The sequence below is a fragment of the Dasypus novemcinctus genome, chromosome 6 (genome assembly GCF_030445035.2).
Source record: "Dasypus novemcinctus isolate mDasNov1 chromosome 6, mDasNov1.1.hap2, whole genome shotgun sequence".
In the NCBI taxonomy this organism is placed as follows: domain Eukaryota; kingdom Metazoa; phylum Chordata; class Mammalia; order Cingulata; family Dasypodidae; genus Dasypus; species Dasypus novemcinctus.
Genome location: NC_080678.1, coordinates 88,032,489 through 88,058,319, shown reverse-complemented (window position 1 = coordinate 88,058,319; position 25,831 = coordinate 88,032,489). Strand labels below are relative to the sequence as shown.

Genomic DNA, 25,831 nt, shown 5'->3' with positions numbered 1-25,831 from the left:
AGACCACAGGATAAAATGTTTGTAAAGTTTCTGGAAGCTAATAATGGTAGCTGTGCCATTGGTCAAGTGCACCCGACGCACTGCCACGCCCTGCTCGCCAGCTGAGCACTGTGCCTTGCTGCACTTGATCCTCAGAGTCACGCCACAGGGAAGAGAAGATTATGACCCCTGCACCCAGAAGGAAGTTAAGGCTCAGTGATAGCCCCTGGCTCTGTGGACTGTTCCGTGGCGGACCCGAGATCTGGCCCCATCAGCTGTCTTCAGAGCCTGAGCTCCGGCCCCGCCCAGCATGGTTCACAGCGGTGGAGAGGGACGATGACGATGCAACGACAACGAGGGTAACGCAACAGAGCTTGGCTTTCTGAGCATGGGTGTGAGCTGCTTCGTGACATGGTTTCAATTAGCCTTCCAGCCCCACGGGCCTGCCACCCACAAGCTCTCCCTAGCCCGGCAGAGCTCCTGGAGGCCCCCAAATAGGCATCGACATTCGAGCTTCTCTCGGGGACTTCTGGCCTCATGTCCACCACCTCAGGCGTGCCCTTGGCTTTGCTTTACAGCCCAGCCCTGGAGTCCCCTCCTCTCTGTGGCTTGCCCTCCCCTACAGCCCGAGGCTCTGCGTGCTCACCTGTCACAGCCCTCAGCGTGTTGTACCGCTAACGTCCGCGCCACCCTCAAGCCCAGGCTTCGGGCGCCCGGGACATCCTCTCTACATCCCCAGTGGCACGTGGTAGATGCTCATAATGATTCAGGGAGGCATCTGTCATTGCTCCAGCGCAGGCTGAGCTGAACCTCTGCTGAACAGGATGTGGCTTCCCTCCCTCCAAGTTTCAGATCCCAGGTGCCCAAGCAAATGCGCCACTGCTCAGCACTGGGGAGAGGCCACAGCCCTGATGGAAGTGGAGCCATGCGGGGACCCGGAGCCTTCCCGCCCCCAGCCGGCACTCCAGCCCACGTGCTCTCTCTTCCCCTTTGGCCGTTTCTTTCTGGGGCCAGCTCAACTCAAAGAGAGCACAGCTGGACTCTATTCTTGCCTTGTGCTTAAGTCAGCAACATTCGCCATAAAATTCCCGCAGCCCAATTTTTTTTTTCTATGATGACTTTTGTTTGAGCTGCTGGGATTGAACCCGGGACCGCAGACCTGTGAAGCAGGCGCTCAACCACTGAGCTGTACCTGCTTCCCAGCCCTGATTTTTAGTATCGGTAGTGACACAAGAGGTGGATTATCTGATTCCAAAAGCAGCGCTCAGGGCTGGTACACTGGGGGCTTAGGATAGGGACCACGCTGGGGTTGCAAACAGAACAAATTTAGCATGGCCATGCTTGGAAAGAAATCAGAATACCCATACCGCTACTTAAGAAGCTCCTAAAATGGCGGGTTCCCTTGGAAAGCCACTCGACTTCTCACCCAGGGTGTAGGCAGGGCCTCTGAGAAATGTAAAGCGGGTAAAGTGTGGGAAGAAAACCTAAAGGAGCATGAGTGGAGCTCACCTCCCATCCACTTCGTAACACTGCCACCTACTGAAATATGGGGTTCCCTCTTCCGCACCAAAATCTGCGGAGTCCTACGGTCAGTTTCATCTCAGCATTTTCTCATACGGTCTCATTTCTCATTTGATTCACTAGTCTATTTGTTGTTAGGAGGCTTTTCCCCCTTTCAAAAATTAATTACTGTAATTAGCCAACTTTTAATAGCTACTGAGTTGGCATCTGCAGAAAACATTGGAGAAAATGCACCACTCCATTTCATTTGCATATTTGAGAGACAGCGAAGAAGTCAACTTTTCCTAAATTACTTAGTGACCTGAATAGAGAAAAAGTTTCCTACTAAGTGGCGTTCTCATTTCACACTTTATTTATCCAATTACTGTCCCAGGCTGAGCAAAGAACAAATGCGCATTCCCATACCGTGGTGACGGGACAGCTCATGGAGTTTATCTGCAACTGAGGCTCATCTACGAAATGTCCTTGCCTGCAGGAAACAGCAAGGCAGGTGGCCGTCCACTCTGAGTCACTTCATCAGGTACTTCAGTGGCAGATTTTTGCAAAACGCATCCCCATCAGGTCTCTCTGACTGTTCGGAGCCCTCAAACCTCTAGCTTGGGTGTTCTCTTTGAAAGTACCTTGCGAGTCCATTGCACGGTACTCAACGCAGCTAAGGAAGCCGGTCGTCCTCAGTGAGGCGATCCTACCTGGACATGTGTACAATGCATGCCCCTAAATTCTGCACGAGTTGCCTAGAGGAGAGAGCCATTCATCTGACGCATACTGAGCTTGGGCCTGGGGGTGAATTTCAGCTCTTCGCCCCCCCAGCCCCACAACCTAAGGCAGGTACACACTCTTCCTGAGCCTCAGGCACCTGCACACTGCGGAGAGTCTCGTGGACTTGAGAGTGCCAGTGTGAAGCTTAGCGAAATAATATTCCTAGCATAAAGGAAAGCTTCAATGCCAGTGTCACGTCCACCACACTCAAGGCGGGTCCTCGTGTGTCAATGCCAAGGCAAAGAAGGTCACAGATTTTAGGTAACCCGTTGACCAGAAGACACGGGACTTAGGGGCCAATTACTTTTATCCATCAGTTGGATGCTTATTGCAATTATGGCGGCTCATCTGTAAAGATGACCCCTCACAAATTCCTCCCCTCCTGTGTACACGTGATGCCCCTCTCTTTGGTAGAGGAAACTTATTTTCCCTCCCATTGTCTCTGGACTGAGCCTTTGACTTGTGTAAGCAACAGAATGCTGTGGAAGCTGGCAGCTTCTGCAGTCCCTCCGTGGGAGCCCAGCACTGCCGTGGCCCCTGCTGGACGGTCCATTTTGGGATAGCACAGACAGAGGCCACAAGGACAGGGCTCCACAGGGGAGAACCCGCATCCCAGCCGCAAGCTTCGTGACCCCAGCCCGGCAGGCCCACGCGGCCCCAGTCCACTTCTTTCACTTCTTGCTGATTTCTTAGAGTTTGCAATATTTTTAGTGGGTCCCTGACATTTTCGTGCCATAATTGATAATGCTAACGCATTGTCATTTCCTCCTAAGACTTGGTCCCTGATTAACTCCCAGCTGGAGAAAGCCAGAACCCTCGCTTCCTCCCAGAGGGGCCACCTTGCTTCCTAGGGAGGCTCCTGCTGGGGAGGGAACAACCGCAGCCAAACCGAATTTAATCCCAGGCGGGTTGATCAGTCTCGTAAGGCTCAACAAATAGATCTGCTTAAACAATGGGAATTTAAGAGCTCACAGTTTCGAGGCTAAAAGAAAGGCCAAAGCAAGACGTCATCAAGTGATGCTTCTTCCCAAAGACTGTGTGTCCGGGCTGGCTGCGGGTGATCCTTGGTCCTTAGCTGGCCTCGCCGCGCCTCTCCCCTTCCAGATTCCGACTCAGCTCCTTGTTTCCTGCGGCTTCTCCGGCTCTGTCTGAATTCCATCCTTAAAGGACTTGGTCCTGCCTGAGCTGAAGTAACCCCATCCAAGGGGCCAACTTAGATAGGTCCACCCCGCAGGAAGGACGAGTGCAAGAACATGTTCTCCCGGGGTCCATCCAGCTCCAGACCACCACCCAGGCCCACCAACAGCGAAGTCCCTGGGCCTCGGTTTCCCCCGTGCTATACGGCGGCAGTGAGGCCCCTCTGCAAAGCTGCCACGGGCGTCACATGAACGAGGACCGTCATCCGGCCTGGCCGCAGGCCTGGTACATAGTGGCTGCTCAGTCACGTCCATTTCCTATCATCTCTGGCAAATAAATCAAAAGTGGTGCATTTGTCGGCTCTTCCCCAGTTGTAACAGTTTCTTTTTCGGGACTTCTCTAATACATATCCTCAAATTCCGATTTTGCCCTGTTTACTATTTTTTTTTTTAAGATTTATTCATTTATTTCTCTCCCCACCCCCCATCCCCTATTGTCCTCTGTGTCTATTTGGTGCATCATCTTTGTCCACTTCCGTTGTCAGCGGTACGGGAATCTGTGTCTCTTTTTGTTGCATCATCTTGAGTGTCAGCTCTCTGTGTGTGCGGCACCATTCCTGGGCAGCTCTCCTTACGGGGCGCACTCCTTGTGCAAGGGGCTCCCCTACGCAGGGACACCCCTGCGTGGCAGGGCACTCCTTGTGCGCATCAGCACTGTGCATGGGCCAGCTCCACACGGGTCAAGGAGGCCTGGGGTTTGAACCACGGACCTCCCATGTGGTAGGCAGATGCCCTATCCACTGGGCCAAAGTCCGCCGCCCCCTGTTCGAATATTTAATGCTTCTCTCCATGCTGCTCCTTCTGCCAGGACAGGAACGGAGGGGCGGACCGCCTCCTTCCTCCCTCGCCGCCTCTGTCCATCCCGGAGCCTTGGGATTTTCCCTCTGGGTTCACCCCTGGACTGCTTTTTCTCGACACCTCCCCACAGGCCCTCCCCTAATCCAAGCTCGCAGCTTGTCTCGGGTGGTGTCTCCCTTATTTGTTTCACACAAACCCCCATTCCCAGTCCATTTTCCATGCAACAGTCAAAGTGATGTTTTTAATATAAAAAACAACCCCGACATGACATTCTCCCCTGCTTTCAATTTTAAGAGAGGCCTCTTGCTGCCCTTGGCGTAAAGCCCCACACCGGAAAGCCCCAGGCTCCTCCCCGTTCCGGCTCCCACTCTTCCTGCTCTGCAGCCTGCTGGGGCCCCAGCCCCCTGCAAAAGCTCCCTCCCTCTGGTTAATTGCTACTCATCCTTCAAATCCCTGCTTAAATGTCGCCATCTAAGTGTCGGGTTTCCTGACCTCCACTTCTCCATCTAAATTAGATTCAATTAGGTCTGCCCCCCACCTCCGTGCCCATTATTCTCTCTTTGCACCCTCTTTTCCCCTTAGTATCACTTGCCACAATTCGCAGTCATGTACTCATTTATGAGCATCCTTAGTTTAACTCTGCACCAGTGTCAGCTCCTCAACCACAGGCACCACCGGAGACGCAGGCCCCGTGGGGACAGTGTCTGTCCGTCTTGTCAACCCTGCATGTCCCCGCACAGCTCAGGGCCAGGATCCCAGCCAGCACCCCCAGGGTGAACAGAGATGTGAGGAGCGGAGGAAGGAGGTCTGGGGTGCACACCTCCAGGGCCCAGGGCTGCGCTGGGAACCCCGGCTCGCCCCGGGGAGGCAGTGGAGTTACTTCCGCTGTGTCTCGTCCAGCTGCTGTGCTTTGCCCGCAGAAGTGGCCTGCTTTGAATGGCCTTGCGGGAGGGTTTAAATCAGTCAAGGGTCTCAGAGGCACTGACAGCCCTGCAGGGGCTGGTTCCCAAGGGAGGCTCTGCCAAGGCGGAGGAGCATAAAAGAAGGAGCAAAAAGCTCAGCCGCATGCAAAGGAGAGAGCACACGTGGGCATCAGTTACCTGCGCGTGATCGCTGTGGTACAGTCGAGGCAGCAGCCTCACCATGGTGCACACCATCCCGGGATGCATAATCACAACATCGCCTTCATCCGTCCTGCAGAGAGAGCCAGGGAGGCACATCAGACAGGAGCCCTTCGAGACTCTTCTCTTTGCCACGGAAAAGTGACATATCAACCAGGATGCCCACCCTCGCTCTACCGCGTCTTACCTCGATGGCTTTGAACTAATCAAGAAGGGTCTCATTCCCCCCAGCTGTAAAGTGGAGCTAACCAGACCTTATTGTCCTCATAGAGACTTGTAAAAGAACACTCTTGGGAGCCAACGCCCAGCACCTGGCAAGGAGCGATGCTCAATGGAAGTCAGTTCCCTTCCCTCCTCTCCAGATCTGTGGCAGGTGGAGAAGCTCTCATTGTACATTTCAATAAAAAGAGGGGGCCTCAGATCTGTCAAGATGCAGTAGGTGTACTCTATGTCTTTCTCACTGAATGTCTCTAAAACCCTGGGACAGAATGCATGGGGCAGCTCCCTGAGGACCTTGGAAGGGAGATGGCAGCAAGGAAGAACCAGAAGTTCAAGCACCATGGAGCTGGCAAGGAGTTCCTGGGTCTCTCTTCCCTCCAGTATCTCCAGATATGGACTTGCTGTAGCCTGAACCCTGGGGCTGAGAATAAGGTGTGGACAGGACAGAAAGAGCTCCAAGTCAAGGCCTCTGTTTCCAGTCTGCAGAGCAAGAAAGGGGGCTTCTCCAGGTCATAGGTAGTGGGGAAATTGCCCTGGGATCTTTTGTTGGTTTTCTCCGTTTGTTCCCACCCAACTTCCAGGTAGCCCTGCAGCAGCAGTGGGTTTGACAGTGCCAGGAGACCTCGCAGCATCTAAAATTCTCAAAGATGACAGCTGTCTCTTTGACTAAAGGAACTGTGGCCCCAACAGTGTGGTAGAAATCCCCATTGCTCTGTGCTCTCCTTATCCTTTCATCACTGGGCTCCAGAGGCTGATTCAGTAATCCATTATCTGGAGGTGTGTGACACAGCAGGAAAACTAAATTCCTTTCTTTCTAGACATAGAAGATGTGGCGGGGGAGGGGATCAGAAAGTGTTAGGAAGATGATGAAGAGCAGGTGGCTTGAGAAAGTGAGACAATCATGTGGTATATTAACTTCTGGGCTCATTTCTGGGCCGTCCATGTGAGGATCTGATCTTAAACCACGGGATCTGAGAACTGAACTACAGGATAGACCAAGACCTAAAAATGGCTACTGTGTGGAAATTGGAGGATAGAGCCAAACCGTGCTTAAAAGGCTTTGAAAACCAAATTAACATTGAAACCATAGTCCATAGAAGGTAGTTAGCAACTTGCAGCCTGAACCTAAGCAGGACAAATGTCTCCTAAAAAATTAATCAAAATTCTCCATAGGAGGTAAACATGAGCCAGAATTCATAAGATAACATTCAACATGTCCAGGATTCAGTTCAAAATTACTCAGCATAGAAATAACCAGGAAAACCTCAACATGTCACATGGAAAAGACAACAGATGCCAACAATGAGATTAGGCAGATGCTTGAATTATCAAAGACTCTAAAGAAATAATTATTAGTCAGAATCCAAGAAGTAAGGGTGAACACTTTTGAAATGAATGGAAAGATAAGAAGTTTCAGTAGGGTATTAGAAGCTATGGAAACAATTGAAATTTAAGAACAGAAAAATTCAATAATTGAATTTAAAAATTCACTGAATAAAAAAATCAAGAATGTAGAGATGAGAGATGAATCAGTGAACATGGGCACAGATCAGTAAAAAAAAATATGTCCAATCTGGACAACATAGAGGAAAAAGACTTAAAAATGAACAGAGTCTCAAAGTTATGTTTGAAAATACCAAAATATCTAACATTCCTGTCATTGGAGGTCTAGAAGAAGATCCATTATTTCTTCAAATTTGGTGAAAGACATAACTATAAATCCAAAAAGCTTAGCAAAATTCAAACAAAATAAACCCAGAGAAATCCAGGCTCAGATACCTCATAAGCAATCTTCTAAACCTTAAAGACAAAAAGAAAAAATCTTGAAGCCATCAAGAAAAACAGCACATTACACATGTGGAAACAACAATATGAATAACGAGGATTTCTCCTCAGAAAATAGGAAGCAAGGGGAAAATATTTTCAAAGATCTGAAAAGGATTGCTAGAATTCCCTGTTCAGCAAAAACATCCTTCAGGAATGAGACAGAATAAAGAGTCTCAGGTAAAGGAGAGCAAAGAGAATCTGTGGCTATCAGACTTGCTCTAAAAGAAGTACTAAAAGTTATTTAGATGGACGGGAAATAATAACAGAAGGAAACCAGGAACCTTGGGAATGAAGAAAGAGCAATGAAGTAGTAAAGATCTGGATAGATATGACAGACTATTTTTTTCCTCCTAAGTTCTTTAAAATATAAATGATGATTGAAAGCAAAAGTATTATGACAACTATGACTTAAAATATGGAGGATAAGAGACTTTTGTAGAGGTAAGGATTCTATATTCCACTTGAAGTGGTAAAATAGTAATTCCAAGTAGACTGTGAAAAGTATTTATATCACAATCCCTAGACAAGCAGTAAAAACAATGCTATAAAAAGATGGGTGGTTATATATAATATATATAATTTAATATATAAATTAAAGTAGACTCCTACAGTATATTCAAATAACACATAAAGAAAAGAAAGGAAAACAGAGGAATATAAAAGACGGACCAAAGAAAAGACAAATGATAAAATGGTAGATCTAAAACCAAGTATATCAAAAATTACATTAAATAAAAACAGTCTGCACACACCAATCAGTAGACACATATTGTCAGAATGTAAAAAACAAAAACAAAAAGGCCAACACTGTACTAAAAACACAGGGATAGAGAAAAGTTATAACACTAATCAAAAGAAAGCTATAGTGACACTAGAAAAAGTGGACTTCAGAACAAGGAAAATTACTATGAAAATAACATAATTATTAAAGGTCAATTCACCAAGGAGGCATAATAATCCAAAATATGTATGTACCTAACAATGGAGCATGAAAATGCATAAAGAAAAACTGATAGATCTGAAAGGGTAAATGGACATTCCTCTCTCAGTAATCAAAAGGAAAAGTAGAGAGAAAATCAGCAAAGACGTAGTGAACACCACCATGAACCCACTGATAAAATCCACATTGACACAACAGCTGATAACTGCAGAATGCACATGCTTTTCAAGTTCCCACGGAACAGTTGCCAAGAAATACCATACTCTGATTCATAAAACAAATCTTTAAAAATTTCAAAATAGTAAGATTATAACAGCATTTTATTTGATGATAGTAGAATTAAATTAGAAATCAATAACTGAAAGATAACTAAGAATGTACAAGTACTTGGAAATTAAATGACATATTTCTAAATAACTCATGGGTCAAAGAGAAAGTTACTAAGGAAATTAGAAGATATTTTTAACTTAAATAAAAAGGAAACATAGAAAAAAATGTGTGGAATGATGCTAATTAGTACTTAGAAAATTATAATAAGTGCCTACATTACAAAAGAAGAAAAATCTCAAATTAACAATCCAAGCTTCTACCTTGGATACTATAAAGAGAAGAGGAAAATAAACCCAAAGCAAGCAGAAGAAAAGCAATAGTAAAAACACAAAAAGCAATGAAATTAAAAACTGAAAAACAATAGTGGAAATGCACAAAGAATCAGGTTCTTTGACAATATTTTAAAAATTGGAAAACCACTAACAAAACTGACAAAAGAAAAAGGGAGAAGACACAATTATCCCCATCAAGAATGAAAGAGGAGGGTCTAAGAATAAATTGCAAGAGAAATCAATAAATATCTTGAAACAAATGAAAATGAGAACACAGCATATCAGAAGCTATGATGCAGCAAAACCAGTGCTGAAAGGGAAATTTATTGCCCTCAATGCTTACATTAACAAGAAGAAAGAACTAAAATCAATTACCTAACTACACAGCTGGAGAAACTAGAGAAAGAACCACACCCACAACAGCAGAAGGAATGAAATAACAAAGATCAGAGCAGAAATAAATGAAATCGAGATAAAAAAACAATAGAATTATTCTCTAAAAAGTTGGTTCTTTGAGAAGATCAACGAAATCATCAAACTCTTAGCTAGACTAACAAAAAGAGAGAAGACACAATAAATAAAATTAGAAATGACAGGGGGGACATTCCCACTGATCCCATAGAAATAAGAGAGATCATAAGAGGATACTATGAACAACTCTATGTCAATAAACTAGACAACGGAGATGAAATGGAAACCTCCCAGGAATATATGAACAAACTACACTGACCTTAGAAGAAATAGAAGACCTCAGCAAACCAATCACAAGCAAAGAGATTGAAGCAGTCATCCAACAACTCCCCAAAATGAAAAGCCCAGGACCAAATGGTTTCACAGGTGAGTTCCACCAAGCACTCAAAAACATTTAATACCAATCTTAATCAAATTCTTCCAAAAAATTGAACAGGAAGGAGCACTATCAAACTGTTTCTATGAAGGCAATATCAAAACCCCAATACTAAAGCCAGATAAAGATATTATGAAAAAAGAAAATTACAGACCCGTTTCCTTTATGAATACAGTTGCAAAAATCCCCGACAAAAATACTCATTAATCAAATTCAACAACATATTAAAAGAATTATTCAGGGAAGCAGCTGTGGCTCAATCAGATGAGCTCTCATCTACCATATGGGAGGCCCTTGATTCGTGTCCTGAGGCCTCCTTGTGAAGGCAGGCTTGCCCGCATGCTGTGGAGTGCCGCCCAGCCTGCAGGCACCATGGAGAACCAACTCAGCAAGGTGATGCAACAACAACAACAAAAAAAGCGAGATAAGCAAGAACACAGAAAAGCCTGCAGCAAACAGGCACAGAGAGCAGACAGCAAGCAAGCTACAAGGGGGGAAGGGAAATAAATAAAATACAGACACAGAAGAACATACAGCGAATGGATACAGAGAGTAGACAGTACACACACACACACACACACAAGGCACAAAGAGAGGAATAAAAAAAAAAAGAATTATTCATCATAATCAAGTGGGTTTTATCCTAGGCATGCAAGGGTGGTTCAACACAAGAAAATCAATCAGCGTAATACATCACATTAGTAAATCAAAGAAGAAAAATCACATGATCATCTCAATTGATAAAGAAAAGTTATTTGACAAACTTTTTATCCTTTTTTTGATAAAAACACTCCAAAAGATAGGAATCAAAGGAAACTTTCTCAACATGATAAATGATATATATAAAAAACCAACAGCTAACACTGCACTCAATAGTGAAAGATCGAAAGCTTTCTGTTGAGACTGGGAGCAAGACAAGGATGCCCAACGTCACCACTGTTGTTCAATATAGTGCTAGGGGTTCTAGCTAGAGCAATCAGGCAAGAGAAAGAAATAAAACGCATCCAGATTGGAAAGGAAGAAGTAAAACCTTTGCTCTTCACAAGTGATCTGATTCTATACCAAGAAAATCCTAAAAAAATCTACAACAAAGCTACCAAAGCTAATAAACAAATTCTAGCAGAGTGGTAGAATATGAAAATCAGTAGTGTTCCTATACACTAGTAATGCACAATGTGAGGAAGAAGTCAGGGAAAAAATCCATTTACAATAGTGACAAAAAGAGTAAAATATTTAGGAACAAATTTAATGAAGGACATAAAGCCCTTGATTCAGAAAACTACAATGCATGCAAAAAAAAATTGAAGAAGACCTAAATAAATGGAAGAATATTCCATGCTCATAGATGGGAAGATTAAATATCATTAGGATGTCAATTCTACCCAAACTGATACACAAATTCAATGCAATCCCAATAAAAATCCCAACAGCCTTTTTAAAAGAAATGAAAAACCCAATTATCAAATTTATCTGGAAGGGTAAGGGCCCCCAAACAGCCAGAAATATCTTAAAACTTGGAGGACTCTCACTTCCAGATTCTAAATCATAATACCTAGCTATAGTGATAAAAACAACATGGTACTTTCATAAAGATAGATACATAAGCCAACGAAACCAAACTGACAGCACAGAAACACACCCTTACATCTATGGGCAAGTGATTTTTGTCAAGGCTGTCAAACCCACCCAGCTGGGGCAGAACAGTCTATTCAACAAATGGTGCTGGGAGAACTAGATATCCGTATCCAAAAGAAAGAAAGAGGACCCCTATCTCACGCCTTATACAAAAATTAACTAAAAAATGGATCAAAGACCTAAATATAAAAGCAAGAATCATAAAATTCCTAGAATAAAATGTAGGAAAACATCCTCAAGACCTGGTGTTAGGAGGGGTTTTTAAACCTTACACTAAAAGCACAAGCTATGAAAGAAGAAATGGATAAATGGGACCTCCTCAAACTTAAGCATTTCTGTGCTTCAAAGGACTTTGTCAAGAAGGGGGAAAGGCAGCCCACTCAATGGAAGAAAATGTTTGAAAACCACACATTCAATAAGGGTTTGATTTCCAAGCTATATACAGAAACCATACAACTCAACAATAAAATAGCAAGCAATCCAATTTAAAAATGGGCGAAAGACCTAAATAGACATTTCTCCCAAGAGGAAATACAAATGGTAAAAAAGCACATGAAAAATGTTTAATATCATGATTAGGGAAATGCAAATCAAAACTACAATGCAATATCATCACAAGCCTTATAGAATGGCCATTACTAAAAAAAAAAAAAAAACGAAAAAACAAGTGACAAGTGCTGGAGAGGATGTGGAGAACTAAGAGCACTCCTTCACTGTTGGTGGGAATGTAAAATGGTGCAGGCTCTGTGGAAGACAGTTTGGCAGTTCCTCAGGAAGTGAAATACAGAACTGCCGTATGACCAGCAATCCCTCTACTAGGAATATATTCAGAAGAACTGAATACAGTGACACAAACAGACATTTGCACACGGATGTTCATAGTGGCATTATTCACAATTGCCAAAAGATGGAAACAATCCAAGTTGTTTTTTTATCCAATGAATGGATAAGTAAAATATGGTCTATGTGTACAATGGAATACTAGGCTGTTGTAAGAAGAAATGAAACTGAGACACATATGACAAAGTGGATTAAACTTGAGGGCATTATGCTGAGTGAAGTAAGCCAGACACAAAAGAGTAAATATTGTGTAGTCCCACTAAAATGAACTAAATACAAAGAATAAACACATGGAGTTAGTATGTATGCCACAGGTTCCTAAGAGGCAGGATGAAGACTGAGAAAGGGTACGATGCTTAACGTATGTAGAATTTTCAATTAACTTGACTGTAGAAGTGTGGAAATGGATAGAGTTGATGGTAACACATTATAGTGAGTATAGCATGGCTGGTTTATAAATGGGATTGGGGCTGAAAGGGGTAGTCTAGAGATATAAATGTCAATTGAAAGAAAGCTTGAGAATCATCTAGGAACTGAGTAACATCATGAACCCACAGGCGCATGAGGATTGTGGTTAATAATAGATACAACCCCAGGTATTGGTTCTTTTGAGGGATAAAGAGACCCACGGGTTCTATGGTCATGGCAGATGGGGTTTGCTGCCATGGCAGATGGCCCTTCTTTGGAGCTGGTGTTTCTGAGTGATGGAATTGGACTCAGAGGGGATCTCTTCTCACAAGACTTGCATGCTACATTATTGGAATTGTAGTTGGTGCTGGGGTGTAAGATATATTTGGGGGATTTGAATCTCTGGACTGATAATGGGACACCCAGGCCCAGAGCCTCGGCAGACTTCGGCTTCTACACTTTGATTTGTTGGACTTGCCCCACTCAGCTAACATGGAGTTGAAGAGGGTCAACCGCCACACCATGGAGCCTAGAGTGTCTACGACTGAGGGCGGGAGGAGTGCATCCAGTATCCATGTGGAATCTAGGCCCCCACTTGACATGGATATGCAGTGGACGTGGCCAATCCAATGTCCACAGAGAAAATGTGGAATGGGTGTGGGAAGGGTGGCCGTGGTGGCTGCTGGGTTTGGGGAATGGGGGGAGGAGATGAGATGTGGAGGCGTTTTCGGGACGTGGAGTTGTCCTGGGTGGTGCTTCACGGATGGTTATGGGACATTGTGGATCCCCCCAGGGCCCGCTGGATGGAACGTGGGAGAGTGTGGGCTATGGTGTGGATCATTGACTATGGGGTGCAGTGATGTTCAGAGATGTACTTGGCGGGTGCGGTGGATGTGTCGCGATGATGGGAGGGAGTGTTGCTGTGGGGGGGGGGTTGATTGGGACCTCATATTTTTTTAATGTAATTTTTAAAAATAAATAAATAATAATAATAAAAAAAAGAAATACATGGATGCTCTTCAGTGAACTAGAACAATGTATGTCACTATGATAAGGTGGTAAAAATAAAGTGATGCATGGGAAAAATACAATTAATATAACTTACAGTCTATAGTTAACAACAATATTGTAATATTCTTGCATGAACATCAAAGAAGGTACTGTTTCAACCCTAGGAGTCAATAATACGGGGTATGAGATTTTTTTCTTTTGGAGTAAGGAAAACATTCAAAGGTTTACTGGGGTGATGACTGCACAACTCTGCGATGAAAGTGAGAGCCACTGAGGGTACACTTAGGACAAAATGTACAAGGCATGGGACCATATAACAGCAAACCATGTGGTGGAATATGGACTGTGGTTAACAGTACAAATATGAGAGTGTTCTCTCCTGAACTATAACAAATGTGCAATACTAATACATGGTATTAATAATAGGTGGTGTATGGAAAAAACATACCAAGTATATGCTATGGACCATAGTTTGCAGTAATAACCTGATCATATTCTTTCATAATCTATAACAAATGTTTCACAACATGTAAGGTTTTGGTGGAGGGGTGATGTACGGGAATTCTGCACATTATGCATTTGTAAGCTAACAACCTCTCTAATTTAAAAAATGGGAAAAAATGTTATCTGTGGGCTTTATGATGATAGGCATGTTTGTTTTGTAAGTTCACAACTTTTCCTATACACTTGCTGTCTATGTATGTTCATGTGTGAATAATACACTGTAGAGATGGCATTGGACACCTCACAAAGTCTTTTGGTTTTACTGACACAAAGGGAAAACCTAATACTACAATAAAATTTTGTTTTAAAAATGTTTAAGAAAAAACACACAGAGGGATTGCTATCTGGACAATCCCCAGGGGCCATTAACTGGAAATAGCTCGGGATCTGTAGGGGAGGGACAGCACCTACAAGGTGTGTTCTAAGGAAACCACACGTCTGTGATTCGTTTTGCTTCCTCTCTGCCTATCCTTAGCCCCCACACTTTGTTTTTGCCTCAAAATTTTCTTTTCCCAGTAAACCTCTACACCTGCTCTAACTTGAACCTTTACTCTATCTGCATTTCTCTGATGACTATGGATGCAATTTATTGCCTGGCTGTAATGTATGAGATGCACCTTAGATTTTCATCTACGTATATTCTCTTTGTTCAATACTAAACTAGATGTTCAAAGACAAGAATAGACTCTGGCAATTATGTGGTAGCTCTTTGGATAATTTAACTCTGGCATATAAACTAACAAATTTTCATAACTATTTACCAAACTAACTAAATGATGTTTATGAATAAAAAAAAAAAAAAAAAAAAAGAATGAAAGAGGGAAACCACTACAGATGCCATAGACATAAGATACAGATAATTTTTTAAAGTACTACAGACAGCTCTAGGCACATAAATTCAACAACGTAGAGTGGACTGATTCTTTCAAAGACACAAACTGACAAGTTTAGATAATCTGGACAGTCTCATAGCTATCATAAAAATCGAACATATAGTTAAAAAACCTTCCTACAAAGAAAAGTCCAAACTCATATGCTCTCGCTGGTGAATCCTACCATACCTTTAAAAGAGAAATAACTGCAATTCTATGCAATGCCTTACCAAAAAATACAAAAGAAAGAAACACCTCTCATTTTATGAGGCCAGAATTACCCTCACACCAAAATCAGACAATGACAGTAAAGAAAACTGCAGACCAATATCCCTCTGGGCCTGAAGTTTCCAATCCCTGTACCCTGTGGTGGAGCGGTCCTTCAAGGGGGGCCTGCTGCAGGCTTGATACGTCGATGCGTCAATAGGCTGCCATTTTTGGCATGAATACAAACACTGCTGTAATGTGTAAAATATACAATCATTTAAAAGAGATACTAAATTCCTGGAGTTTTTATTATATATGTTCTCAATTAGCCCATACTAAAATAATAGTTGTAGTAATAATAGCAACTTGACTCTGTGCCAAAGTTTGTCTGTATATCCTGAATTACTTCCCACAACGTCACTATGAGGTGATTGTGATAGTTTTATGCCATTTTTCAGGATTATCTGGTTGGTTAGCAGCCCCACCAGTGCTAAAACCAAGCTCTGAACTGACAGCCTAAGCTCTTGCTACTAGAGAATTCTGGCCAGATGTGCAGAATCTCCGACAGCTGCAGGGTCCAGCTGAGCTCAAATCTAACCCCTTCTACGATCGCTACCAGGACAAGGAGCCAAGAGCTGCACAGGTGTGACCAGCTGCTTTTGAGTCCCTCCTCGAGCAGCGCCGCTGAGTTAGGGAAGCAGGCAGAGGGGCACGCCAGGCCAGAGGACTTTACTGAACCGTGGAGCAGAAGGCAGGCCCCTTGGGGAAAGAGTCCATGAGCAGGCGATTCACCGAGACACGACCCTCTTACAAAGTGAGACGGTGAAAGACAAAACTGCCAAATAAATAAACAAGGTTTGTGTGCCAGGAGAGTGGAGTGTTACTATTGAAAATACCAAAAATGTGGAAATGGCTTTGGAACTGGGTAATGGGAAGAAGCTGTAGGGATTGTGAGGTGCTTGGTGGAAAAAGCCTCGATGGCTTTGTAGAGACTGTTGGTAGAACTTTGGAGTTTAAAAGTCTCCTCTCACTCTCTCCCCTGGAATTACCGCTCAGTCCTCTGCAAGGCAGAGGGGCCTCTCAGAAGCACTTGGGGGACTCTTCCTCAGAAGGCAACACACCTCTGAGGCCTTGGCACGCCGCCCCCCACCCCGCCCCCCCAGCAGCGTTGCAAGAGGCCTTGCGAGTTGAGGGTTCCCCAGCAACAGGCACCGAGCACCTGGGCAGAAGTTCTCCAGAATCCAGGTACTTAAAAGTAACAAGAGGAGCCTACTTTTAAACCCCAGTCCCAGAGATTGCGGCAAGACTACCTGTCTCATGGAATCGTGTTTCAGCGCAGCTCAGCCCCCTGGGAAACGTTGCTCTAAGGTATGGATCCAAAGAGCAGAAACTGCAGGAAGCACTGTGCCCACTAAATATAGGTCCCAGAGACTTAAATCTTCCAGCGGTTCCTGGGCTGGTTAAGCCCTGAATCTCAGCACAGGTGCAGCCAACACCTACTCTCCAGTTCACTGGACCCCCCCCAGGAGGACTGAAAAGGATGAGGATGGACAACGCCCATCCCAAGAAGCAGAGAGTGTCTACACATGCAAGCAAGACAGCTCCATCCATCTGCCCATGGGCTCTAAGTCCCCTCTCAGTCAGAAGCAGAGTGGGCATCACCACCCAAAACTTCAAGGCTGAGGAATGAACAAACAGAAGGGGTGAATGCAACTAAGGACTAAAGTAGACTTATTATTATTCGAGCAATGGAAGAACATTGACATAAAGGCAGTGGTCACCAGAGGTTCTGAGGGGAGGGGAAGGGATGAAGAGGGGTAACATGGGGTATTTTGGGAACATTGGACTTGTCCTGCAAGATGTTGCAATGACAGGTATAGGCCATTATACATCTTGTCAAAACCTATAAAACTGTGTGATGCAAAATGTAAACCATCATGTAAACTATAGGCCATGGTTAGTAGCAGGGCTTCAATATGTGTTCATCGATTATAACTAACGTATCATGTTACTGAAAGATGTTGTTAATGGGGAAAAATGTGGGAAAGGGAGAGGGAGGATATATGGGAACCCCCTACATTTTCGACGTAACTTTCCTATAATCTAAAACTTCTTTTTAAAAAAATTACAAATAAAAAAAATGCTTCTTGCAGAATTATAGTTCCTAAACACCAAAAAAAGAAAAAAGAAAAGTTTGAAAAAACAAAGAGCACGAACGGGGACAGGGGTTCTGAATCCCAGCAGCAGGGAACACCCACCCGGCCCAGTGTTCCCCTGGGTGCCGTAGATCTTGGGAGAGGCCCGTGGGTGTCACCAGAAGTTACAATCCCAAAGCGTACAGTTCTCTGTGCACCCACTGGGGGTGGGGTTGGGGGCGGGAGCGTGCTTGGCCAAGTTTTGCAGAGTGACAGCAGTGTCGTTTCACGTGAAGAGCCCTGGGGGCTGAGGGGGGGTGACGGGGGGCGCCTGCGTGTGGCTGGCGGGCACATCCACATCCCCCACAGCAGCAGCAGATGACGGAGACGGCGGCTCAGGTCCTGGTGCTGTCCCTGCTGAGATGTGGAAATCAGACCGTCCTCCCTGTGGGCCATCTCCAAAGGGGGCAGAATTAAGCCATGACCTGTGGCTTCCGAGTGACCGTTTAGAAAAGTAGGAGCCCTGTCCCCTCACTTGGGCAGTTCACCGGTTGCTCTACGCAGCCACCTCTTTTCCCAAAGCAGACTTTCCCTGGATGCATCTCGTCTTGGACGGGGACTGGCAACCCCCTCTAGCCCAAGTGGTTGTCAGGGCCTGGAAAGTTCATCTCCTAAATGATTCTCCAAACGTGCTCCTCCCCTTGGCTCAAGCCAGTCGTCCCCGGAAGGAGGGGCTGTGGCGGCCGCTTCACTGCTCCTGCCCTATTCTGGTCTTGGCTCATCCAGCGCCCCCAAGTAGCCTCTCTAAAATGCCTGCCTGCCCCCTAGCCTGTTCTCTGTGGGGCGAAGCGGCCCTCCTGGGGGCCTCCAGCCTCAGCTTCTTGGCCTGCGGCTTGAAGCCCCAGCCACCCCACTCATCCTCAGAGGCCCCACTCAATGCGGCTGGTTTTCTGGCCTCTTCTTCACGAGGTGAAGGCCCCCCTAACTACCTGTGCCCAGATAACTCTTCCCCTGCTTTCATGACTTAGCCCGGGGGTCTCCACGTCCAGGATGACCTTGCTGCCCGCCCCCCCCCCCCCACTGGGCTGGTGCCCTGCTCTGATCTTCCTAAATTTCTGAGGTCCCTCTATCCTTCTCTCCCGTCATTTGCCATCCACTGTACTGAACCGTTAGCACTTGGGACTTCTGTCCCTTCCTCCTGCAAAATACTGCTACTACTAGAAACAATGCCGGCCTTCCATGCATGCTCACTGGACAACCCCAGGCTTGCGCTCTCGCGAGGCAGGTGGCTCTGCTCAGAGGAGAAACAGGCAGCAGTGGGGGCCGGCTGTGCAATAGGCTGCATGCAACCAAGATGCTCCGAGCTGCACCCGACCCAAGAGCCATGAGGAAGAAGTTGCCGTCTAAGAAAAAGGTCACTAAGCGGCCAAGTCTCCACCGGAGGGGACAGGCTCTGGGCAGATGCTTCCTGCTTGGCTCGGCAGCTTTTTTCCCTGAGACATACACCCAATGTGCACATGTGCACACGAGCGCACACACACATCCATACACATACATGCGCGTGTGCACACATGCGTGCATACATGTGTGCACGCTCATTCATAACCATGCATGCATACATATGCACACAAGCACGCACCCCCTTAAGTCTAATCCTTGGCCAAGCAGGGGGCCTTCGGAAACCAAGCCCAGCCCACAGGGTGGCTGCAGACGAGCTAGGCTTCCCGGGGCGACTGTTCCTAGGAAGTGGGGCCTCCTCTCCAGGCCACCTCCAAGGACACCTTAGGTCGAGATCCAGGTCTTGGGGAACTGGGTGTTGATGCCAGGGCTGCCGAGTAAAGGCCCTGCAGCAGGGGCACCCCTCCAAACTGCCTCCATCCAGGGGCCCCCAGGCCTCAGAGGGAGCTGCCAGGCCTTGACTAGGGCAAAATACCAAATGCCACCAGGGTCTCTGAAGCTTCTGATCCCAGCAAACCCCAAAGACTGCCCTAGAAGCATGAGCATGTGGCAACATCTGCGCCTCAGTTACTGCAGGAAAAATAGTTTCAAGTGCTTCACACATTACCATTTACTAAGTACCTTCCCGGGACCTTTCCCAATGGCAACATAGGTGCACTGTATCCACAGAGTTGAAACTTGCTGGTTTTTGAACCCCTGATGTTTCCTGAGCAATGACTAGGTCCTATTCTAGATGCTTTAGCATTATGAAGTCTTTAAAGCAATAAAGAGAGAACGATATTTCTGTCCCCATTTTACAGATGAGGAAACCGAGGTTCAGAGAGGATCAGTGAATGGCTGAATATCTTTCAAAGCCAGGCAAGTCTCCAGACTGTGAGGGATGGGGACCCTTGCTTCCCTGCACTGGCTCTCTCCACTTTAGCTCCATGGGGCAGTGCTGCCAGCACATGGAAGAGAAGGGGGCTGCACATAAGCCCTGCTCCACGGGGACACAGGGCTCCGGCTGACTGGGCACACGCCAGCAAAGGACAGTTGCCATGGCTTGCTTGCCTGGCCACCTCTCCCATCTCCCCTCTGCCCGGCTGTGACATCAGCACCTGCATGGGGATCCTATGCTGCCCGTCCTGACCCTTGTCCATCCCCTGCATCCAACAAGCCGCCCTGGGTGTGTGCCAGAGGTGAGGTCCCAGGCTGCAGATTGGAGGGCACAATTCATGCAGCCATGGAGCTGACCCTTCCACCTGGAAGAGAGAAATTCAGCCGCTGACCTATTTCTTTGATAGTAAGAAGCCAGTAACCGAGACACCCAGTATGGTTTTATTAGACGAGGAGAGCACCCACTAAAGGGGCCGGTGGGTGTCTCGTGGCATCAGTTTGAATATGCTTCCTCAAGTTTCAAAGATGCCAAAGTGTGAAAAGACACACAAAGGAAATAAGACACTGCTATGGTCCCTCTACTAATCATTGACTGGATTTCCATTGTGATGGGAGCTGCGGCTGCCAGTTGGGGAAGGTGAGGCAGAGGCACTGGACACAGCCTGGGGGATGGGCGGAGGGCTGCCAGGGGAGGCTCTTGAAAAGAAGATAGGAAACAGGAGAAGGAATTTTCCAAGAGAGGCTGCAGCGGGAAGGGGAAAGGGTGGGAGTGTCTGAGCCTGGATGGTGGCTGCAGGGCCCGGGGTGAGAGGGCAGGGGCAGGGAGGACCCTGGGGCTGCGCACGCCCTGGCCACAGCGTCAGCCTCTGCCCGGGCAGCGGTGGAAAGCCCCTGGGGGCTCTCAAGTGGAAGGGTGGGAGCATGTCGGCGCCTGGCCATGGCCAGTGTGGTGTGGCCACTGGTGGGAGCGGGTGGGTGACTCTAGGACAGAGGCTTTGCACACAGCAGCCGTCAGGCCTGACAGGGAAGTGGCCTGGGAGTGGCCTTTCATGGATCTGTCCTTGGAAACAGGACAGAGGCGGAATGGTGGGTCTGGTCTAGGAACTGCAGTAGGTCAGGTGTCACGTGACCAGGACAACGGAGAAGGTCCGTGGGAAACCACGGCCACTGCTTCTCTGTGTCGAGCGGCACGGGACCCTTCCTTGCCACAGGGGTGGGGGCAGAGGAGCTGGGCTGGAAGCACGGCTCCTGTGAGTTGGGTCCATGGCCGATGCCCCAGTCCCCGCCCTGCCCTCTTGGTCAAGCTAAGCAGACACAGCATTGGACCCAAGCCAGGTGTCTCGTGAGTCTCAACACCAAATCGAACCACTAGTGGTGGCAGCGCAGAAGCAGAACAGTTGCTCAGGTAAGAGATGAGGAAGGCATTGCCGACGTAGTAAAATTACTCAGAAGAGCAGGCAGAAGCTAGTGCTTACATAGCCCCTGTGTTAGGGATGCTGTGCCACACAGCACATGCACCTTTAAACTAATCGAAGAAACAAGCTGCAGTCAGAGAAATGCACTCAGAACTGGGGTGTGGGTGAAAGAAGCTATTGGGCAAGAATGGCCCCTCTTTCTTTGCCTGTGCAAGTTAGTGAGTAATGGTGCGACTGCTGAAACAGGGAGCCTGGAGACAGGTTTATTTCGAGGTGCCCGTGGTTGGCCGAGCGGCACTTCCCACAGGCAGCTGGAGCTCCTGGGTGAGGTTTGGGAGGTGCCGAGGGCCTTCCAGGGAGGAGGGAGAGGGTGGAGAGAGCACCTCCGAGTGACCGAGGAGGAGGCTGTGCCCAGGGATGGAGGTGTCTCCCTTTGTGCTGTCATGTGGCTTTGCCCCACAGCCGTCAGCGGCACAGGTGCAGGCGTGGGCAAGGCAAGATTTGAAGGCGTTCAAGACTGAGGGTTTGGCAAACTGCTTTATCATTTAGGACCAAGGGAGGGGAGCTTGGGGCATTTGCAAGAGGCTGGCGAATGTGGTTGGCCCTGGAATCTGAACTGCACTGGCAGGAAAACGAGGTGGGAAAGGCAGGGGGTGACAAACAAGGTGGCAGCTGTAAACCGGGCAGCAGTGCTCTAGCTGTAGTAGCAGGTGGCTTAATGACGGGTAGCGGGGTTTGTCCCCTGGTGACATCAAGCATAACAACCCCCAAGGCCTGGCAGGGGTGGGAGGAGGCCGGCTGCTAAGGCAGGGTCCTAACCCGCCTGCAGCCACGAAGGAGTTGGGAGGCTGCATCTGTGGGAACGACCCTGCAAAGCCCCAGGTGCAGAGTCTGGTCCTAAACCCACAGCTGGGCCTGCCACAGCCCTGCTCTGAGACCTCTTTGGCTCCCCATTTCCCCTGGGATAAAAATGGCCCAGTGGGATGAGTGAGCAAGCCTTCCAGGGCCACCTCCATCTCCACACCCACACTTGGACTGCCCAGCTGGAAAGCATGTCATCCAGGTAACGGGGCCCTACTAAATACCTGTGGAGCTCAGCTAATGTCGTGACAACTGCAGCTGCCTCTTACTGAGCGTCATCATGTGATATCTGTGTGCATGCGTGTGCATGATACGTGTGGGATGGGTGCACACATGTGGGTGCATGAGACGCAGTGCAAGTATGCGCGCCTATGCGTGTGAGCATGAGACATGGCACAAGTATGAGTGTATGTGTGTGTGCACATGAGCCAAGTAGGTGTGCATATTTGTGTGTGCATGAGGCATAGCACAAATATATGTGCTTGTGTTTGTTTCATGGAGATTACATAATGTATATTTTGAAAATCATATATAAAAATGTTGGAATTTTATAATATATAATTTCTGATTTGTGGAAAATGTTACTGAAATCAGAGTTGTTATGGCGATCAAATGAACTGCTTGCAAGGAATTGAGCAGTACTGGCTGGTGCAGGCCCAGCAGATGGCAGCGGGGACCCCTGTGGCCACTGACCTCGTCCTTTTCACAACAGCCTCACAGGGACACTGAGATTCTCCCTGCACTCAAATGAGGTTGAAGCCCAGAGAGGGCAAGCAACAGACCTAAGGAACCACTGAGGCACAGAGCAGGCCCATAGCCCCTTTCCCTGCACCCTGGGGCTCAGGGGCCTCTTTGCAGAAGACGCTGTGGGAAGCCAATGTCCTGGGGTCAGAGGTGGGCAGAGGGGAGGGCCCTGGGTCCGAGTCCCAGCCCTGCCCTTTACCCCACCCCCTCTCTCAGGAGAGTCAGAGGTTTCACTTCCCATTCTCTAACTTTAGAGAAGGTCAAGGGTGATGTATTTCTTTTACTGAGGAAACAGTGGCTTGATTTATGAAATCTGACACTTGTAAATTTGAAAATTGGATAGCGTGAACAAGCACGACATTTGAAACAGGAGTTACCTATAAAGAATTGCGGCTGATGTACAGGTGAGCTCTAACTCAGTTGCAGACTATCATGTCAGAACACCTAGAAAATCATCCCCATGACTGCAGGAGCATCAGGAAAAAGCAGAACACACAGACACAGATATGGACACACAGACACAGTCAGGTGCACACAGAAACACATGCAGATGCTTTCTCAAACGCATGTGCACACAGAGACACACATACACACAGAAACACACAAATATATGCACAGAGAGAGACGTACACACAGACACACACACACAAAGTCTTTGGCAATAGACCTGGGTTCAAATTCTGGCTCTATCACTTACCAAATGTGTGCCCTTCAACCACATTATTTAAACATTATTGACAACACCCCAAGATTTGGGGGAAACATTTAGTGCTCAGCCCAGCGATAATTCATAATCATCTATTACTTTTCATCACTCACTACCTATCACTAAATGTCTCCTGGTGCTGACGAATGGCCCTCTGACAGCTGGTGCAGTGACTGGAACAAGCTTCCAATGCTGAGAACCCACGTTAACTTGTGTGTGTCAGAGTGGTTGGTGCAGAGGCCTCCGCAGTGAGTTCCCCTGGAATCTAGAGATTCAGGCACCCCAGAGAGGGCACATTCCCTGAGGCAAAGCAAGAAGAGCAGCACGTGAGAGCCTGGCCACACTCCACTCGCAAAGGGCAGTGCAACCTCACCATGGCATTCCCGTATCTGAAGAAAGGCAGGGCAGCCAGAATGAGGGTGGTCTGTATGGAGCCCAACCGAAGTAATAAAACACAATGAAAAATCATCAGCCATGGCCAAAGTCATCAACCACAATCAAAAATCATAAACCATACAAGGAAACCAGGGAAACAAGGCACCTTCAGTGCAGCTGCAGACACAACAGATTGTAGAGTCAGACTCTCAAAAGACAAAGAAAAAATAATTATGATTCACGTTTGAAGAAATGATAGGAAGACACACAAACATCATCTGGGAAAATAGCTACAAAACCATCAAAATGATTGGATAAAGAACCAGTTTACCTAGCAATGTAAAATATAACTGAAGTTAAAATTACAAAACTTTAATGGGGGTTTTGTACTCAAAACTTGAAAGTAGGCACAGCTAAATGGAGATTTAATATGCTGGATGAGAAAGCAGAAGAAAATCTGAAAAATGAAGTGCATAGAGATGAAGAGATGGAAAATGTGAACAAGTGGTTAAGTGATATAGAGGAAAGAATAAAAAAGTAAAACATACATCTAATTGGAGTTCTAGAAAAATATAATAGGAAAAAAAAAAGATGAAGAGGTTATAATCAAAGAGAATTTTCAGAATTGGGGAAAGACAGTTATTATCATGTTCAGAAATCCTAGTGAATCCTAGACAGAATGAATGTTTAAAATAATCGATATCAAGCCATATCATAATAAAACTACAGAAGAGGAATAATGAAAAGATACTATTAATAAAAGCTGCCAAAGAGAGCTAACAGATTATCTTCAAAGGAAGAGCAAAAATTACACTTCTCAACAGAATAAATTTAAGAAAACTTTTCAACAGCATTGGAAGTCAACTAAAAATGTATACACAGAAAAACTATCTTACAGCAATTATCAACAAAATAAAAACATTTTCAGATGAATAAAAACCAACAGTTTCCCAAAAACAGACCCTTAATAAAGAAAATTCAAATGGATGTACAGAAACTGAAAAATCCACCAACCTAGCGGGAGATTTTTTTTTTAATTGCTAAAAGAAATTTTTTCTTTTTTTTCTTCTTTATTTTCTGTTAAATGTTACATTAAAAAAATATGAGGTCCCCCATCCCCCCTACCCCACTCCTCCTGCATAACAACCTCTTCCATCATCATGGCACATTCACTGCACCTGGTGAGTACATTTTGGAGCACTGCTGCCCCACAAGGATAGTGGTTTACATTGTAGTCTACACTCTCCCCCAGTCCACCCAGTGGACCATGGCAGGACACACAATGTCCAGCATCTGTCCCTGCAGCACCACCCAGGACAACTCTAAATCCTGAAAATGCTCCCACATCATATCTCTTCTTCCCTCTCCCTACCATCAGCAGCTACCGTGGCCACTTCCATTTTCTCCACATCAATAATACAATTTCTTCCCTTGCTAATCACAATAGTTCCCCAGCAGGACACCAGTAAGTCCCTAGTGGGAGATTTTTAACACAACTTTCTCAGTAACTGATATGTCAAGCAGATTTTAAAAAGCAAAACAATATGGGAAATTTCAACAAAACTGACAAATTCTTTGCAATGGACATAAATAGAGCTTTGAACCTAACAGGTAGACACTACACTCTTGTTTGAAGCACTCGTGAACATTTGTGAAAATTTACTGCATAAGGGACCATAAAATCAACCTCAACTAATTTCAGAGGATGGTATCGTACAAAACACCTTCACTCGGCACGATAAAGTTTAAAAAGCCAACAGCAAAGATATGACTAAAAAACTCTCTAACGTTGGAGATTAAAAATTCAAACAACATTCCAGTGTCAAACTATAAATCATAAGGGAAATTAAAAAATATTTAGTACTTAAATAATATTGAAAATACAATACAAAAAAAATCTTGAGAGATTCAGCTAAAGTGTAGAGGGAAATTTATATTTAAAAAGACTGGAATTTAAATCTTAAACATCAAAATA

General features: G+C 46.0%; 1 protein-coding gene across 2 annotated transcripts in view; it reads right to left on the bottom strand.

The window, feature by feature from the left end:
• Window positions 1-25,831, bottom strand: part of WDFY4 (WDFY family member 4) — a 270,517-nt gene that overhangs the window by 180,938 nt on the left and 63,748 nt on the right. For both annotated transcript variants that reach the window (XM_058299130.2, XM_058299131.2), the window contains exon 13: window positions 5,354-5,447. In XM_058299130.2, the coding sequence (XP_058155113.1) occupies window positions 5,354-5,447 (94 nt within the window). The remainder of the gene's footprint in view (window positions 1-5,353; window positions 5,448-25,831) is intronic.